Raw genomic sequence first — 18612 nt, 5'->3', positions numbered from 1 at the left:
TATAGACGTAGAATAAGCATTCAAATCTTTTCTTTCCCTAATAAATTACTTTACTCAAGTAGTTATATCGATCAGAATTAAGAAATAAATCATAAGGCAAAAGGTTAAAGGAGGATTTCTTCTAATGAGAAATTTCTTAAATTTCTCTTTTGAATCTAAAATTTTGGGAAAGAATAACATGATGTATTTATGGCTAGAGTTTATAGTTTTTTCAATGCATATTGGATTCGTTTAAAGAATTAACCCTTTGCATTCCAGAGGTGCCTCTAAGTCACCAAATGATTTGACACAGCAAAACTGTAAACTTTGATATTTAATATTAAATTTTGTATAATGCATGAATGTACGAAATATTGAAAGAAAACAGTTCTCCTCCTCGATGCATGTGAGATTTCTTAATTCGATTTAAGAAAATGTCGTCTGTATCTCATTAGAAATATTGAATATTTCCGGTGAAAAACTTCTGGAGTGCAAAGGGTTAATATTAATTTGGTGTTCGATAATTGTACCTGATAAAATTAATATTGTTTTCCCGAGAGGAATGAATCGAGGAAATGAAATGTACAGGTTTGGTAAGTTAGTTTCTTCAATCGTCCAATTATTAGCAATAATAAGTTTAATATTATTATAGAATTAAACATTATTTTAATATTAGTAACATATAGAACCAGATTGTTGATTAGTCATATTGATAAATCAATATACTCTTTATAATATTGCGATAATTATAGCCTGGTACTGTAAGAAGTCATGCATAAAGAATTAATCCCAATTTTGCCCCTTGTTACCGAGAGATGCCAACTTTATCTAAAATTGCTCGTCCAGTCCCGAATTTGTTTCGTCCGCTGAATATCATCAAGGTTTATGTTTATCGTGTCCGCGGCTGCGAGAGAAAGATAACTGAACAAAGTTAATGTACATACGTACGCGGGGGTCGTTCATCATCCCCCGGTTTGTTTCTCCCTATTCATTTACTTCTTGGTCGTTGATTCATACGGAACCGGCGTCACGGCAGAATGAGTCGTTGCGGGGTGAACCAATTCCGCGAAGTCTCTGTTTCAACGATATCCTTATCAAAGACGGAATCGAGTTTCGGAGCGGCAGGCTTTACCGACCGAAAAGGAACAATTAAACGGAACCCGATTGCAACACAAACCTGATACCGTGCTTATTAAGAACCTGTCCAAATATCCCCACGAAATTATTCGACTACAATCCCCGACATTAAAATCACAATCTCTCGCGTTTGAACATTTTCGTTCCGTTCGCGGCGAAAAAACATTGGATAATTGGAAAATGAGAATTATGAAGAGGGTTTAACATTCTTTTCCTTAAATTAGGCAAACAGAAAAGTGAAACCGTGTAAGTAGTCACTGTAGATTCGAATATCTAGCCCTTTCTATGAACAACAAGAATTTTCTCATTATTAAATTGTAAGTAGATAAGTAAATAATATTAAATTTTATGTCCGACTTGTATAAGATTATTCTTTAACTCTTTGCTCCCTTGAAATAAGATTTATTTCTTTGATATGCTACAAGTACTTTGTTATTAATAATTTATTGAAAAAGTGAGAAATTCTATACTCTATGGTTGTGTTTGTTTAAAAGTATAATTGATAACAGAAGAATAATAATTAATTTTAAAAAAAGGGTTAATGAGAACTCATTTTCTACAAAATTATCAAATTTATTCGATCACCTCAAAACACCCAAATCACCAGAGACAATTTCTTTCATCCCTCAAAAGAAATTACTTTTCCATTCACGAGAAAATCGTGAATCATCCATTCCATTGGTACGATTAATTTCTGCAACAATCACGAGGAAACTACCACTCGGAAAATGGAGGTCGGATCACGGAAGGAAGAGAGTTCAGGTTACGGAAAAAAGAAACAATATTCTGCAAGCGTTTCCGTAATCGTATCACGGCCGGAATTGCTCGTCGAATTAGACCAAAGTGCAAAGAGAATTTAATTTGGTTCGAGGCTCCCGTCGATCGGCCCGGAAACCCAATGAAATCGAACGTATTTATTCGGGCTACCGGCTCGACGGTTCGACAAATTTCGCGAGCCCCGTTTTCGGAATATTTCACGTAGAACGCGCACAGAATGGTAGAAGGGCGGGGTCAGGGGTCGAGAGGGTGACGCGATACGTTTTAATTGAATTGTTGCGTGTTTTGTAGGATCGGTTACAAACTATATGCTGGACGCATTTCAATTTCGATATGGGTCTATAAATTACGGGACGGGCGGAAAACGAGGACCGAACTTAACGCTGGTTCGGCACTTTGTGTAATTAAAAGCGCGGCATGTGAAACGGGAAGCGTCGTTACGCAGATTTTTGTAAGGAAACTGGCACGCTTTGATCTGGCACGAGTGACCCATTCAGGTTTTGTTTTAGCGATTGTGCTTTTGGTAACGTTGTGCGGTACTAAAGGATTTGGTTGAATACTACAGGATGGGCATTATGTACTTCCATATAAAATACGTAGTATCTAGGATTTTTAGTATAACTTAAGATATTTTTAAGAAGCGTGAATGCGAGAATGAATGTGCGCGGAGGGCAATAAAAGAGGAAAGCCTAATGGTCAAAAGAGAGTGGCTTGCACAAAGTCGCAGGCCCAAGGTTTCTACGTCGGCACTGAAGGGATATGTTTGAGAGTTTGCAGAGAGTGCAAGTGAGAAGAATGATTGTGGGGGTGAGAATGATTTTTTGGTTTGAATGTGTGAAAGAGAGTCTGTGCAGAGAGAGTCGTACGTTGGTCTTCATGGCAGTAAGTTATGTGTTGCTATTACATAGTTCATTATGTTTAAACATTACTTGTTTTATTATTAATAAACGTAGCTATTTATTAGAGTTTTCTATATTCCCATATATTATTCCCGATCCACACATATCTAAACTATAAATATTGTTTTCTTAGTTGAACGAATTTGGAATAATTATTTTACGAAGGATATTAGACGCTTGTATAAGTACTGTATCACAAGAGAATTTTCTTGTTATTGCTTTATTACTAATGTAATGTGTCTAGAAGTGAAACTATTTTTCAAACCATATCAAATATTTCACACTTCTAACATACCACTAATCGCGAAATAAAACTGAAACTCGTAATTTTGGGTGCAGTTATTTTACTCTTAACCACTTAACTGCTTTCGAGGAGTATACACTATTTTCTTAGACAAATATGTAATTGTTCTTCGTTCCGCTTTAGTTTTTCGTTAGAATATATTATAGATGCGTTTGACGAGTGTACACTTCATTATTTGATTATATTGTGCACGCAATGAGAGATCCTACAAATTATATTCTACAGTTAACTGGTTAAAACCATAAATTCCAGAATCAAACGAAGACAACTTTAGTACTTCCCCCTATTTTCTCTCACTATAAAAGAGGGTGTCGGCGTTAATCGGTGGTCAGGAAATACTTCGATCCAACGAGTATCAGAGTTATGTGTTTCGCAAATTTCACCGGGAAATCCTGTGCCGGAGCCCTCGACCAGGCTAGGAGGATCGTCGAGCCGTGTTTAATTGGAAATTTTCGACGAGACCGTCGGAAAAAATTCGACTTGGTCGCGTCCCGTCGCGGTCTCGATAGCTATCGCCGCGTATCGATCGGGAATTATTCCCGCAGCCGCGGTACCGAAGTCAATTTCCCCCGTCCCTCCCGATTCCCCGTCCCACACTGTACTCCACAGCGAACCGGTGAAATTTTCCGGAGCATGTAGCGCGTTTTACACGCGTTCGATTAAGCCCGCCGCCGCGTCGAACCTCGATGCACGGGAACAACGCGTGTCGAACATCTCACCCCCTTCTCGTCGTACCGCGGCAACGAACGGCCGAACAAAGTTGTTCACCGTGTACCGGAGATCCTGTAACACGATTCTGCCTTCTGTTTTCTTCTATCCATTTCGATCTGTCTCTCTCTTTTTTCATTTTGCCTCGCATCTTCCTCGCGTTTCTAGTCGACGTGCTATCCACGCTTGTTGCACGACGACGCGTCGAAACGACGCGCGAAATCGCTGCGCTGCTTGTTAGCCGTTTGGCTGATGCGAGGTTTAGGTGTGTTCTTTTTTTCATGTGTTCCCGGATTAAATGGTGTTTATGGTTTTCGAATCTAGAAAAGAATATTAGGAAGCTTCGATGAGTTTATCGGAGAATTGGAGATTTGGAGATTCCATAAAATGTTTGAGAGTTTAACTTTTTGTTACTTTGGCTTCGGTCGTTTGTTTCGATGAAAACGTCGAAGTGTTAATTAATGATAAAGAAAATTGCGGTATTTTAATAATAAATCATTTTATTCTCGATTAGTGTGTCTCCGGGTCTCTAAAACCCTACAAAATCTTCTTAAAAAATATAGTCTACATATATTTCTTATACACAAAGTTTTAGATGCTAACTTATCTCTAGGTAACTTCGCAGGATCTCGTAGAAAAACTTGGGGACGAAAAAGTTATTTAATATACATCGGTGCTCGAGGTTTGAAATTACCGTCGGCGAAATAAAACCACTCGAGCGGCTTTCAGGCCGGGTTGGTTTAAAGTCTCTCGCCTCGGTTTCTATTAAGATAATAATAATCAGTGGACCACTCCGCACACAGAAGTAGCAAGTACCCTCTACAACTTGTAATTAAGGGAAGGATCGATGCTTGATACATAGTACACACTTCGCTTTCCGTGCGCGCGGTGCGCAGCGGTGCAGCGGCCGAGTAAATTCATGATCGCATACAATGGGGTTCATTACAAAATAATATTAGCGGATTAATATTAGGTCCGTCCACGAGCTCCGTCGTTTTTACGCGTTTCAATCCCAGGAAAAAGTGGAGCTGGAACGGTAAAGACGATTTGCGCTCTTGCGACGCGGTTAACGTAATTAAACGAAAATTCAACCGTAATAAGATACAGCCCCGATTTCGACAATTCCCAGTGGGAGTCCTGGCAAAAAATAAACGCGAAATTCTCTGGCGTAATAAAATTCTCGTGCGGAAAAGGAATCCGGTTGATTCCGATCTGCATAAGTTAATTCGCGAACGTTCGGAATTCGTTTGAAAAATTCCGTATATTTTTCGACTAATTTGAAAAACATTTCAGCGCGATTGCTTTATCCTTTCCAATGAAATTCGACACCCCTAATAAACAGAAATTTCATCGCCAGGAAACGCGAATTCAATGGATCCGAGAACCGTACTTCAACGCGGCAAATAATTCGACTTCATAAAAATTATTCTACCCAAAGATATATCAAAATAATTCCGCGAGAACCTTCGAGCATTCAAGCCATTCAACGTTTACTAAGTTCCCGCAAAAAAAAGGAAAAATAAATTCCCAACGTATGGATACGCAAAACGCATACGTAAGTTCTCATTAGCAAGTAAATTTTTAAAAAAGCACGGCGTTCTTTGAAGGGAGAGGAACGAGTTTTTCGGAAAACCCTCGCTCGATATTGCGGGACGATTTGAATGGCGAGGACAGAGGTGCTCTTCTTGTAAAATTCACGGTGAATCGCTTTCGAATTCCGAAATTACCGCGACGCCCACGTGGAAATTGTCAAAAGCATGCCGGTGATCGTCCGTCAATACGTTCGACCGGTCGTGGTGGTACGTACATACGCCGGGGTGAGAATTATGGGCGCGTCGAGTCCCGATCCTCATTCCGCGCATTCGCCCGTTAGAAATTGAAAATCGAGGAAAAAGACGAGCGCGAGCAACGCTGCCGGCCCGCTTTCATATTCATCGTTCCTCCCCTCGTCGGCCCCCGTTCGATCGCCATTAACCCGTTAAGCGCGTAAAACGAGTTATCCTCCGCCTCCCCCTCCGGCCTCGTCATTCGAAAACACCCCGGCTGACGAGCGTAAAAAGTTAACTCATCCACAAACTTTCGTAATTGTGATCGATTGAAAAACGTTTAAATCGTCTGTTTCGCTCTCTAATTTCATTTATGCCCTCTACGGGTGAGGAATTTAGTTTTCCCGAGTCGTTAATCCGGAATTATTAAATAATCCTGCGAAATCGTTAACATAAAAGCTGACTCTCGTAGAACGACGTTCGGGTACGGTTGAAATGGAATTGGAGGAATTTCGTTCGAATTCCGGAGAGTAGTTCGTTTAAATTTAGAATTTATCCGAATTTAATGTGAAGTTTAGTAAAAATTATTGGAAACTAGAGTGTGTTCTTCTTTTTCTTTTCTTTTTGGATTTCGAAGTTTCGAGGAAACGAAGGAAGACATACCTCAGGGGAAATGGAGGAACGTGAAAGGGTTGAAAAGACGCTGGGTCGGAAAACTTGCTGGGGTGGCGATCCTCGGGAACTTGATCTTCTCCCGTTGCTTCGGAATTCTGTATCTTCGTTTCTTGATAATTAGTGCCTCGTTTATTTCCTAGCAGAAAGAAAAATCAGTTATATATACAGTGTAAAAATTAAATACGTATTCGTATAAATATTAATACAAGTTCTTTTCCACAAATTAAACACAACAAAAACAACGAAAATATTAATAATCATCTTCACGAATAATAAACAGTAAAACAGATAATAATTTACAACAACAAACAGCATAGAGACCACAATAAAAAATACTAAATATGAAGAAACACCCCAAATTCCACACGTTATTATTTAACACATTTGATAGCCAAATAAACGCTTATCAAAAGTCTCATTCAACTGAAACGTTCTTAATACAGTAGAAAATGTTTATGTTCATGTGAAAAATGATATCGCTTCAGTTCGGATGACGCCGCAAAGTGTGAACACTTTGTATACCGCTTCTAATCAAGGCAACCACTGACTAACTACTAACACGGTTTCTGTCATCGCGTAGGAGTATACGTTTTCACTTTCAAAGCTTTCTAATTTTAAAATCAAAATATAAATGCATCTCGTAATGTCTTTCTAACTTCTTTTGTTTAAACCAGCGTAATTTTAATAGATTACCGATTATTAAACATTCGAAATCTAAAGGCCGATTAATAGGCTAAAACCACCGAAAAAAGAGTCTACACGCCAGTCTCGCAGGTCGAAGATGCACCCACAGCTAATTAAGGGCCATTAGAATCCGCTAGGGAGTAATTCTATCGCGCGGGCAGCATTTCGTAGTTAATACCCGGTATCGGTGCGAGGTAGATACGGCGATGACAGCCACAGGCTGATATACATCCCGATGCATTGTCCCGAACTCCGTGCACGTAGCTAGTGGCAGTGGTGCGCGGGGTGAAGGGTTAGCACATGTACACGAGCTAATGCGCATCTTCGATGCACGAGTTCCATCTGTGTGCGCACGTTTGACCGTAACTTGGACGCCCGTCCACAGGTCCTCCACTTGCTTAGCAATATTGTCTCGCCTGTGTGTCGACGCGTGTTGAGAGAGAGCCAGAGAGAGAGAGAGAGTAGGGGGTGGAACAGGTAGGCGGGGTACTCCCCGATAAAATGATGTCAGCCAGGAGTTACGTTAACGGAGACCAAACAGGAACCCGCGATACCGCTGGATTATGGTAATTCGAGTTGACGTGGCGACTGGAGACTCACCCCTGCCCGCTGTGATCCGGGGTTGAACGGGAGTCGAACAATGGGGACGCGAGGCTTGAAGTCGTAGAAACCTGCGGTCGGGCAAACAGGCTACGGCGAATGGATCGGAGATCCTAGGTGATGTTGACGCATCGCGTTAATCCGTTGGACTGTTTTCTTTCATAACTATTCTCGCTAGAATTACTCGTTAATAATTTATTGGAGATGAAAGAGGATTCTGTGATCTATATGGGTGTTGGGTTTAAACCATGACGGTTTGTGACGGAAAAATAATGTTTAATTGGAATTAATCAGAATTAAGTAATGGCATTTATATTTGCTAACTTCTATTTGAGATTTTTTGTAAACAATTGGGTATGCGATAGTGATTTTTTAATTGGATTTTGAAATTCATTTTTTGCTTGTTTCTGCTTTTGGTTTAGAATGTTAATTTTCTTGGGATTTAGAAGACGAAGATAAATGTAAAATGTATATGAAATAAAAGAGTTTGGTTTTAATTGTTCGAATTTTTAGATTTTTTAATTTCGGATAGACGGATATCTCAGGTCATATCCATCAGCTTATCAATTATTGACACTAACCTGTCGACCGACCGATAAAATTACCCTCCCGCAGCCTCGAGCTACCCCTAATTAGCCGTCGATTAATCTTTAAGCTTCCCACCCCCGTAGACCCCATTGAGCTGTGCTCTCCAGCCTGATTTCTTTTTTCCTATTTTTTCGTTCTTTTCTTTAAAACTTCGCGAAAAAATGTTATCCAATTTTTGCAAGCTAACTGTCGAAGTTTCCAGGAGAAATTTCAATTAGCGGGTGGGATCGGCTGCGGGCGCTTGCCTTCGAGACTCTGTATCGCGATAATCGCGTTGCAATTAGGAAAAAGTTGGGGGAAACTTGAGCGATCGTAGCAATTGATTCGGTTAGATCCGTGGTGTTAAGAAACAGGGATTGGTTTTCGGAGAAGAACGAGTGGCGAAATCAATTTGTTGAGTCTAGATTATATAAGGTGTCCCAAATAAGTCACCATTTACTTAGAAGAATGAAAACAAATGCTAAGAAAACAACTAGGTTCCAGTTAAATAAATATCCATTCGCGAAATGAATAGGCAATTGAATTAGTTATTCAACCATCAATTAGATTACTAATTAACATTTTATACTTACAATAACATTTAAAGCACACAAATGACCAAATAAACCACAACACCACCAGTTCCCAATCAATCACAATTCCTCACACCTAACATTTGCAAACCAGAAATTATCTATCAGTCAATTCGACGAAAAATTTCGACAAAGACGTAAAGCTTATGGACCATCAAGACGGTCCCAGAGGTTAATAAAGACCGAGCTCGGACACCGAATCGCCAGTGCGGAATCCCTCGGGAAACAGTGCAGCGAGCGAACACGCAACATTAACGGCAAATGTCGAGGCTCGGTTCGCCCGGGCCCGACAATCCGATGAAATTTGTTGGCCGATTGCGTCGCGGCGATCGCGGTCCAACGAAATTGTTACGTTATAATCGACTTCCGTCTGCGATACATCGCAAGAGCGAGACAAACGGAGAGAAAGAGAGAAAGAGAGAGAGAGAGGAGAGACCGTGTGTAGGAGAATCGCCGTTGGAAAATGTCGAAGCAACGAGCCACGAAAATTATTGTAGCAATATTCCGCAACAGTGGAGGAGGATATGCATCGTTATATACCGTGGGACGGAAATGGCGGGCCGACTGCAGCCCCGACGTTCCCTAATACGATACATTAAAGGGTACAAAGGGTCCGCGGATTACGAATCGGTATTTATGGCCGACGGGACGTCGGCCGCCTGTGAAAATCGATGGGAAGCTAACTTAGCGATAACACTGTCCTGATTGCCGCGGTATGCGCAAACGAAACGTATCGAATTGTACACCCCGGATGTTTGCACAAACATAGACGCACACGCATGCCACGATTCGATTCGCAGTAAACGAAGTCGAACTGATATTTATTTACTTTTCGTCAGTGTGTCGTGAACGTGTATATAAAATGAAAGTTTCGTTAAATTTTATTCAGTCGCGCGTATGGTTTGTTTTTGTTTGCAATTCATTGAACATTAAACAATGAAGCGGGTTGCCTATAAATCTGTATTCAAATTGTAATAGAGTTTTTCTTACAAGTGTGGCGTTTATATAATAAATTAATGGGGATGTCAAATAAATTTGAAGACAAGGAATTTCGAAACGATTCGAGTGATCGCAAAATCTTAGTCCATAGTCACGACTTCTGAAACATGAAAAAATTATACTTCGATGAAACATCTTCGATTCTAGCCCAATTAATCTTTCTACCTTCAAACTAAAGATACCTTATCCATCACAGATTTCAAATATCTAAGATTAACAGTATCAACATTTTCTTCTTCACTCTTCGAAAATTACACCGTATTGATATACATATATCACCCTGTATATATAGAGTGATACGCTATCAACACAATGTATGCACAATCCTCTACAAAAATTCATCGCCAATGTCAATAAAAATGTCAATAAATAACTATAAAACAGTATCAAAAATCCAAGTCCTAAATTCGACAGTAAAAAAAGAACCAAGAGTATTCGAAACCGCCCAGGCGAAACCTACAATTCCCGATATTATTGCCGCGCCACGTGCACCATCCAAGCATAAAGGGTTAAACCCAAAGTTGCCTCCTACGAGAACCCTCGCGAACGATATGAAATCGCGATGCATCCCTCGCGTCTTTCACGGACCAGAAATCACGGGCGACATTGCAACTGTGGGCACAATATATCGCGACCCGTTCCTCTCCCCTCCTTTCCGCCCATCATACGATATAAATATAGATGGGGACGAGTGTAATGTCGCCGGTATAACTTTCCGCCTACGACGCAATAAGAAATAACGATACGCGACTGAAAACGCTAATACGACCATATAATATCTCTCATCGGTATTGACTAGGAACGACGACGCAGGAAACGCGGCGGGGTTTCCGCGAGTGTTCCGTCCGCGTTCGAGCATCTTCCCTTCCTCTGAAACGCCGAGCCGCGTCCGCTCCCGATACGCGTGGCAACCTTATTGCCTATCTTCACGCGGTATTAACCGTTTCCAATATTGAACGTTCGCGACTGCCACGAGACGCCCCGCAAACAATTGCTTGCGGGAATAATAAGCGGCGTAACGACGTTCGCGGAACGTAAAATAGAGAGAAAATACAGAAGAGAGAATAATTATAGAATGGTATGATGCAGAATTTGATTTGAGAAAAGTGTGGCGAGTGAAATATGGTTGATGAAAATTTTAGTGGACGAAATGAAAAGAAACTAGTGGTGTCTTGTGTTTTTTGTATAAGTATGATTGATTACATGTAACCTATTGACGAATGAAATTAGAAAATGTAAGATAGAAACAGATGAAAATTGGATTTAGATTTCTTTCAAGGCACATCTCCTGCACAACGGAGAATAAATTTGAAAAATCACTTGTTTTTTAAGTTGTCCACAACTTCCTGAATTTGAATGCGAAATTTGAAATTTTTTGATCGAAATGGTTATTTGAACCTATATTTGTTAAGAGTATTTTGTTGAATTTCTTTGTTGCCTAGTGTTAAAGTTATAAATTCGCAACTTTCATCTGCAACCTATAGATACTTGAATTTCTGAATATGAAAGATAATCTAAGGGAGAAAGATAGCGAGGAAATGCTTAGGACGGCGTAAAATATGTGTGCAATAGATTCCGTCAGGCTTAATAGAGTAACACGACCGAATTAAAAACTGGCTGTGCCCGGATGCGATGACGGCCACTATAAATTCCGTGAAGCCGGCACGCTGGGGCATCGAAGGCAGCAAGAACATTGCTGGAATCCCGTTGATGCCTTCGGCGATATACCCCTTGTTAGTGGAAAATCGAGTTGAACCAGGGGCAGCCGATTCCGTCCGACCCCCCATCTTGTCACGGTCACCCTCCATAATGCCTTACTTCTGCCGTTTTATTCTCAACCTTTTATATACTGTCCCATAAAAATTGCCCCGCTCGTAATCTCTACGATCCGAGGACAATAATATACGAACTTGAACGTACTTCGGTAGAAATGAAAAAAAAGAGAAGACCCTTACCAACCCACGATATTTCAAAGAAAATTAAGAAAGTTTCCCGACGATAAACGACGATTAGGATTCATCGATCTTTTTGTCGATGATTTATATTTTAAGTGTGCGTGTACAGGCTGTGCCTCGAGGAATACGGACTTCTTAATTGTCTGGTGAAAAAGCAACGAGAGTTAACTTGGATGATTTCGATGATTTTTATCTAAAAACTGATCGTGTTTTTGTAAGTAACTACAGTGATTAACGTTATTCCTTTTACAGATGAAATAGTTTCAGAGGGTATAACAGGGTAAGGAAGTCAAAAATGTCCTTAGACCGATTTTTTTCGAGAAAGTTTCCTTTGATAGCTTACCAATAAAAAACATTGTACACCGATTTTCAGCTCTCTATCTCAATCAGAAGGGTAGATACAAGGTAAATTCGAAGTATCAGCTTTTGTCCCATTTTCCCTATTTAATAGTAAATAAAAATTGTAAAAAAAATTCAGAAACATTTTTGGCATAACAGTGCATAGCTGAGAATTTTTTGAAATGTTTCTATTCCAAAGTCTTCACGTGAAAAATGAGAAACTCCCCCAAAAAAATGAAAATTTTGCAGTGAAGCATTCGAGCGGCAACTTTTTCATTTTTACAGTGGTATTATATTAAGTATGTAGACATATTAATATGACAGACATTCTCAAATTTTTTGGCTTGCCGCGCCATCATTAAAAAAATGAAAAATTAATTTTTAGTAGTAAGTTAGTTAGTAATTAATACCTTTACTTTCTGTAGTGTACTTTGTATAGTATCTATGTTATGTAACTTTCAATATTTCAAAATTTAAAAAAAAAATAACGTGCAAATGAAAAAATGGAGTTATTGAAGTTAATCGAAAACGAATATGCATCATCTACCAAAACTACCATCTACTCTTCAGGATACAATTCCTTTATGATATATTTTTTCAATTAATAAACAATAAGCGATAATCACTTTAAAATATTTTTAAAACATTTTAAAAGTATAAAAAGGAAAGTCATTAGAATAATAAAAAAAATGATTATGAAGAGAATCTTTTTTTTTCAAATATTAACTACATGACAATAAATGATATTTACTTAAGAATCTCCCCAAAATATTTTATAGGATAAAAGAGTGGAAGAAGATTATGATCGTAACAAGAAACTATTATAAACACAAATTGTACGCACAATCCTGCGACAACAAAACTTCCAGCAGTTCCCCAGCCGGATAACCTAAACGCTTCGCCAAACCCATCGTTAAGATCAGTGATGAAATTTTAGTAGATAACTCATATTTTTAACTATAGCGCAGCAAGCCAAAAAAATCTGAAAAATTTGAGAATGTTTGTCATACCAATATGTCTAATACTGTAAAAATTATAAAGTTGTCGCTTGAATGCTTCACTGCGAAATTTACATTTTTTTATTTGGAAAGGAGGGTTCATTTTTTATGTTAAGAATTTGGAATGGAAAAATCTTAAAAAATTCTCAGCCATGCACTGTAATGCCAAAAATGTTTCCGAATGTTTTCATAATTTTTACTTACCAGTAAATAGGGAAAGTGGAACAAAAACTGGTAATTAAAATTTATCCTATAACTACCTTTCTGCTTGAGATAGATAGGTTGAAAATTGGCGTACAATGTTTTTTTTATTGGTAAGCTATTGAAGGAAACTTTCTCGAGAAAAATCGGTCTAAGGACACTTTTGACCCCCTTATCCTACTATACCGTTTAATGTTAACTTGAACACTCGGGAATTAGAAAAAAATATATTATTTACGCCAAATGGTGATTTTAAAATGCGAAAAATTAATCTACAATTCAGTTAAAAAAATTAATTTTCTCCCTTAAAAAACAGAAATGGAAATTTAATATTTTTACGAAATCATCATTCTCCGAATTTTGCCATAAACCTCGTGCCCGCTCTGTACTTGTATTATTTCATTTCGAAGACAGTCCATCAAAACTATTGAAATTAAAATTTGATTATTAATTACAAAAGTAAAAAAGAATACGGCTTTGCTCGTCATTTATTCGACGCGTGAATTCGATGGTATCCGCGCCGCGATAACTATTCAAAAGCGTTTTCTTGCTTATCACATTTCAACCCCTCGTGGCTCGTTTGTTGACCATTCAACTCCGCGTAGCAACAAGTTAGGAGACCGCACACGGATGTGTAAGATACGTTTGGTGCAGACATATTCCTTTATTTCAGGGTTATCATACAGATGTAAGCACACATGTGAAAGTGACTTACCGCTAACTAAAGGCGCACACCCAATTAAAAAAAATATACGTTTAGACATCTATACACATCATTTATAATTCGGTCCACATATAAAACAGATTATCAAGTTCTCGTCTATACAACGAAGAGTAATAGTACTTATACTCCAGGAAAAACTCCGGTGCACCTACAGATTTCCGTCATTAAAATGACATGTTGTTTCAACCGATCAGCCCGCATTTGCAACATGTACACGTTGATCACAAAGTCAGTACGATAAAAAATTAAATTTCAGTTCAACCCTCGAAAGACTTGGCAAAATGATCAGCTTATGTATATACCGATTTCATTTCAGATATTTTCAAACAAAATCTTTACAGTTAACATTTTGGTCCTTCCAGTGGAGCACTAACTGCGAGTTCATCGAGAGCTGCCCTTTCAACTATTACACTCCACACATCAAATTCTTGCAGTTATCATAACTAATGGGCAAATAGAAAAGGCCCTTAGTCTTTCCAGGGTTGATGATCTACTTCCAAACTTCGGAATAATGAACGATCGGATACCTAGCCCAGACCAGGACCGGCACGTACTCAACCGGACAGGAGTTCTCTTGATTTCTGGGCACGAACTCCTTCGCGAGCGGGTTCAACGACTTGCTGGACGGTAGTTCCGGTACCAGGCTTACATGGTGTTTCAAGGTGGCATGGTCGATGCCGTGGAGGTCCGCCATTTCTAGGTACTTCTGCCAGAGCTTCCGACAGGAACCAATCGTCAGCAACGCGACTGGGTCGCCGACCACCGCGACTAGACACTTGGCCCGCGTAATCGCAGTGTTCAGTAGCCTAGGATTGGTTAAGAACCCGTAGTCCTTCACGTTCCTCTCCGCCGAGTATCGGCAGCAATTTCTGCTGCGCACGGTGCTGATGAACACCGCGGTGAACTGTTTACCCTGCACGTTCAGGACTCTCTCAACCGACACCTCGCCGAGCTTGTACTTCCGCAGTTCTGTGCGGATCATCTGCACTTGTTCCGCGTAGCAGGCCAGCACACCGATAGACCCCTCGCCATAGGTACCCCACCGGTTCACCGGCCAGTTCTGCTTCAACTCCAGAACACGGGCCACCAACTCACGCGCCTCACCCGAGTGAGCGTGGCCCGTCGACTGGAAGTCCTATCGACACAGAAACCCTAGATTACGGGTGTTGGAACTTGAAAATTGGAGGTATGGTCGGCAAATTCTTGCCGTGATTGTGATTTGACACTTGCCGAGATGAAAAGGTGTGGAAATACAAGTACTTTGATGCGAAAATGTCATTGTCAAGGGGATACGTGATCAATTTGCTGCGTCAATTTAAATGATGGTGCTAATTTAATGTAAAATGTCGGTCATTATTAATTGCTATGACACTTGGGCCCTGCGTCTATTGCTATTGTTGTTATTTAGACCAGTAATGAGTAACAAGATTGTATATAATAAGTAACATAGGCACAGTGCTTACAGAAAAATTTAAATGGGTGGAGAAGCCTAAAAATGGAACGCCGAAGAACCTCACCTAGATACCAGCATGCGGATAACCGACCTACCTGTACTTCCTCGCCTTGTACAGCGTAGAAAGTTAAAGGATGAAGGACAGGATGTTGCATCAAGAGATTCCTACCGGGCTCCACAATCCCGTCGTAAAACATTTCTGACGTAAATTTAATGATGTCCTTGTGAGAACGGTAATTCTGACACAGGTGTATCCTACAGGGATGGTTCTGCGGGTACATCTTGTACATCCTCTCCAATAAGCTGACACCTAGGCCGCGTTCGCTGGCAAGATTGCTGTAAATCTCCGGAGCCAGTTGCATCTGATCACCCGCCAAGATTAGACGGGTCTGCGGGGTCGCTAGGGACAGAGGAATCAGAACCTCGCATTCCAAAGCCTGTGCGGCCTCGTCTATCACAATATGAGTGAACGCAAGATTGAGATAGGTTAGAGAGCTAGCGGTTGCCAGTGTCGTCACGATCAAGCTGCAGTCGCGGAGATCCTCTTCGGTTGGATCGCGAAAGGTGCCGTTGTTTTTCATCAGACAGTACTCAAGGACCACCGGATGCACCTGAAATCGCGAAACGATGGCAAGCGAAATTGTTGCAACCGATTTTGCTTACTGTTTCATCGTTTTCTCGGTAGACGTACCGTATTTTTAGCTCGGCCCTTGTAAAGGACCCGCACCGGTTTCAATTGCGGACACTTCTCCGCCTTGTACCAACCGTCGAAGAACTCCTTCACGTAGAGATCCGCCGCGCTATTGCTATGGGTGCAGAGAAGTATTTTGTGTTTGCTACTGTTAGTGAGCAAATTGCGAAGAGCCTCGGCGATGGTGTTCGTTTTACCGGTTCCGAATGGTCCGAGCAACAACACGGGTGGAATGGTTATATCTGAGGAAGTAGTCATGACGGCTATCGCTTTTTTCTGATGAGTGTTCAGAAGCAGTTCCAGTATCAGCCTACTCCAATTCTTCGCGAAAGCGGCGCTGTCTTGGTTGAGTACATCCATAATGTTGGTTTCCTTGTCCTCTAAATCTTTCTTCATCAGGAAAACTAGCCCTACATCCGGCAGGCTGTCCACTGCTTTGTGCCATTCGCAGAACGGCAAACGGTTCAGTACAAATTGCGCCTGCACCATTATATCTGCATCTGCTATCAAGTTCAAGTCTTTCACACAGTCTTTCGATAGCCTAATGTACACCATATTTGTACACTTATCCTCTATGTGACCTTCGTATACTTTAGCTGATTCTGAATTTGTAAGCGAACACTTGAACAGCACTCTATTGCAACCTCTTAGGAACAGCCTGCCACTTTTCGTATCCTCCGAAATACTGCGGCTTAACGGCAACTGTGATAAAAATTCATTATAAATGTTTCTGGGGATCGAAGCGTGGAAGGAGAAAGTAAAACTTCCATCGTGTCACGAGAAGAGCGCGGTACGGAATGAAAGTATAGAACTGCTAATGCTAATCTCACCTGAGCAAAGAGCTCACCGGGTGGTGCGTACTTAGCAGTTGTGGACGCATCGCCCAAGGAACTCACAATATAGTTAGAAAGAAGACGCATTTGCGACAGTACATTGTATCTAGCAATTTGTTCATGTCTGGCTAATTCCTCAATGGTAATTAATTCGTGCATGCGACCTCTATAATTTTCTGGTGTTAAATGTTTATCGGTAAGGGTCTCCTGCGTTAAGAAGAAATTGTTTCTGTCAGGGTAAGGATATATCATAGCCAATTTGTTCTCTTTTGGATCTTTCGGTGGCACAAATGGTGACTCAAAACGTTGCACTTCTGTTAAACCACTGACCAGGTTTTTTGGGTTTTGTGAAAACTGATAGTTCGTGGCATTGTGTATTCTTTCAAGATCTTCAGGTGGTAAACAGTCCATACATAATTTCTGAAGTATAACAGGATACTTTCCAAAGTAAAACATAACATTTTGACGATAGGTGCCATATTTGTTAGCAACAAATTCAATTGTAACACAATATTCTTTGTTACATTCTGTCTGTGTGTTTATATCTGTACCACACCACTCTTGACCATTTGTTACTCCAATCTGGTTAATTGTATCAGTAACAGATTGCAGAAAAAAGTGTTGAGGATTCTGGTTCAACGGTAATGCTACAATTTGCAAACTTTTACCTGAATAAATAAAAGACCTCTATGTCTATTCCCATTACACAACATCATTGTTTCAATGACAAACAAAAGTAAATACAGATTCACAAGCCAATTAAAAGGATTACATAACACCTTCATTGCAATCGATGCTTACGCCGTACTTCGTTAATTGCTTTACTAATACTATTAAGAACACCATTGTATTCTCGTAGCCATTGACTATTTACATGTGCCTGCCAATATTGCTACCTATCAATTTCTAAACACTGATTCACTAGAGCAATGAAGATTAATAAGTACTTTACTGAAGCACGTAGGGAAAAACCATCCATCATTTCCAGAGACGCAAAGTGAAATGTGAGTAACAGCAAAAGTGTTAACGCAACGTTACTTTTATTTGATCAATACGTATGTGAATCTGGTTTACGGGTAACAAGAAATATACAAACAGTGTCAGAAAATGGTATGAAGCGAGACTTACCGCTGGTCCAAATCCGAAAAGTCCAGGTGTGAACAGTAACACTGTTCGTCGACCGGCAACAAAGATTCGGCTCATGGGAAATCAACACATCGTCGGGTGGTTTGCAAGTTACAATCGTCTCCGGATTTTCGGACTTGATCCAATTTCGGTGCATATAATCGGCAAAACCGAACGAAAACCAACGCTTAACCTCTCCGTTCATCGAAACTACAGGATCGACCATGATGACCGATTAGAATATCGAATACACGGTGGAGATTCGAACTCCCGTTACTAAGTAGGTCATAACACCGTACTGTTATTGATACTCTATAAACAATAGACAATTATATCTCTTCTAGCATTCTGACAACAATACCGTTGTACGGGAAACGCGACGCTAACACTGACAAGCTACTGATCGCACTGCGCAGTCGCAACGTATTTGTCAAACTGAAGCGCAATCCCTGACATCTCGCGGCTATTATCGTACTTACAAGTTTAAAGGTGGCGACATTACCGACGATAGGAGGGCGAAGAAGGGATGACAATTTTTCAATATTATCGGTTGACATTAGTGTATTGACGGCCTAACATTTAACCTTTTCGGTACTACCGTCGCC

The 18612-nt window shown here is 40.2% G+C and overlaps 2 protein-coding genes across 9 annotated transcripts in view; one reads left to right on the top strand and one right to left on the bottom strand.

Moving 5' to 3' along the window:
- PH4alphaEFB (prolyl 4-hydroxylase subunit alpha-1) overlaps positions 1-18612 on the top strand; it is a 346708-nt gene that overhangs the window by 305409 nt on the left and 22687 nt on the right. The window lies entirely within an intron of this gene.
- Positions 4293-18440, bottom strand: LOC116430964 (putative helicase with zinc finger domain). Of its 3 annotated transcripts, none has more exons than XM_031985757.2 (6): positions 18011-18440; positions 16880-17550; positions 16050-16751; positions 15454-15969; positions 14433-15040; positions 4293-6381 (listed from the first exon to the last, which is right to left on the bottom strand). In XM_031985757.2, exons 1-6 carry the CDS (start codon positions 18231-18233, stop codon positions 6375-6377), a joined length of 2727 nt encoding a protein of 908 aa, XP_031841617.1. In that variant the 5' UTR covers positions 18234-18440; the 3' UTR covers positions 4293-6374. The 3 variants fall into 3 exon arrangements, with proteins under 3 accessions (XP_031841617.1, XP_031841618.1, XP_031841616.1); XM_031985758.2 differs by having other exon boundaries at positions 14460-15040; XM_031985756.2 differs by lacking the exon at positions 4293-6381 and having other exon boundaries at positions 13268-15040.

Source organism: Nomia melanderi, chromosome 5 (genome assembly GCF_051020985.1).
Source record: "Nomia melanderi isolate GNS246 chromosome 5, iyNomMela1, whole genome shotgun sequence".
NCBI lineage: Eukaryota > Metazoa > Arthropoda > Insecta > Hymenoptera > Halictidae > Nomia > Nomia melanderi.
This window is presented reverse-complemented; position numbering and strand designations above follow the sequence as displayed.

Bases quoted from the DNA above. Each gene is read 5' to 3' on its own strand.
- LOC116430964 (XM_031985756.2), bottom strand. From the start codon at position 18,233: ATGGTCGATCCTGTAGTTTCGATGAACGGAGAGGTTAAGCGTTGGTTT. The intron at 16,752-16,879 runs GTGAGATTAGCA...TTTTTATCACAG, and splicing joins CCGGTGAGCTCTTTGCTCAG to TTGCCGTTAAGCCGCAGTAT. The intron at 15,041-15,453 runs GTAGGTCGGTTA...CTGTGTCGATAG, and splicing joins TACAAGGCGAGGAAGTACAG to GACTTCCAGTCGACGGGCCA.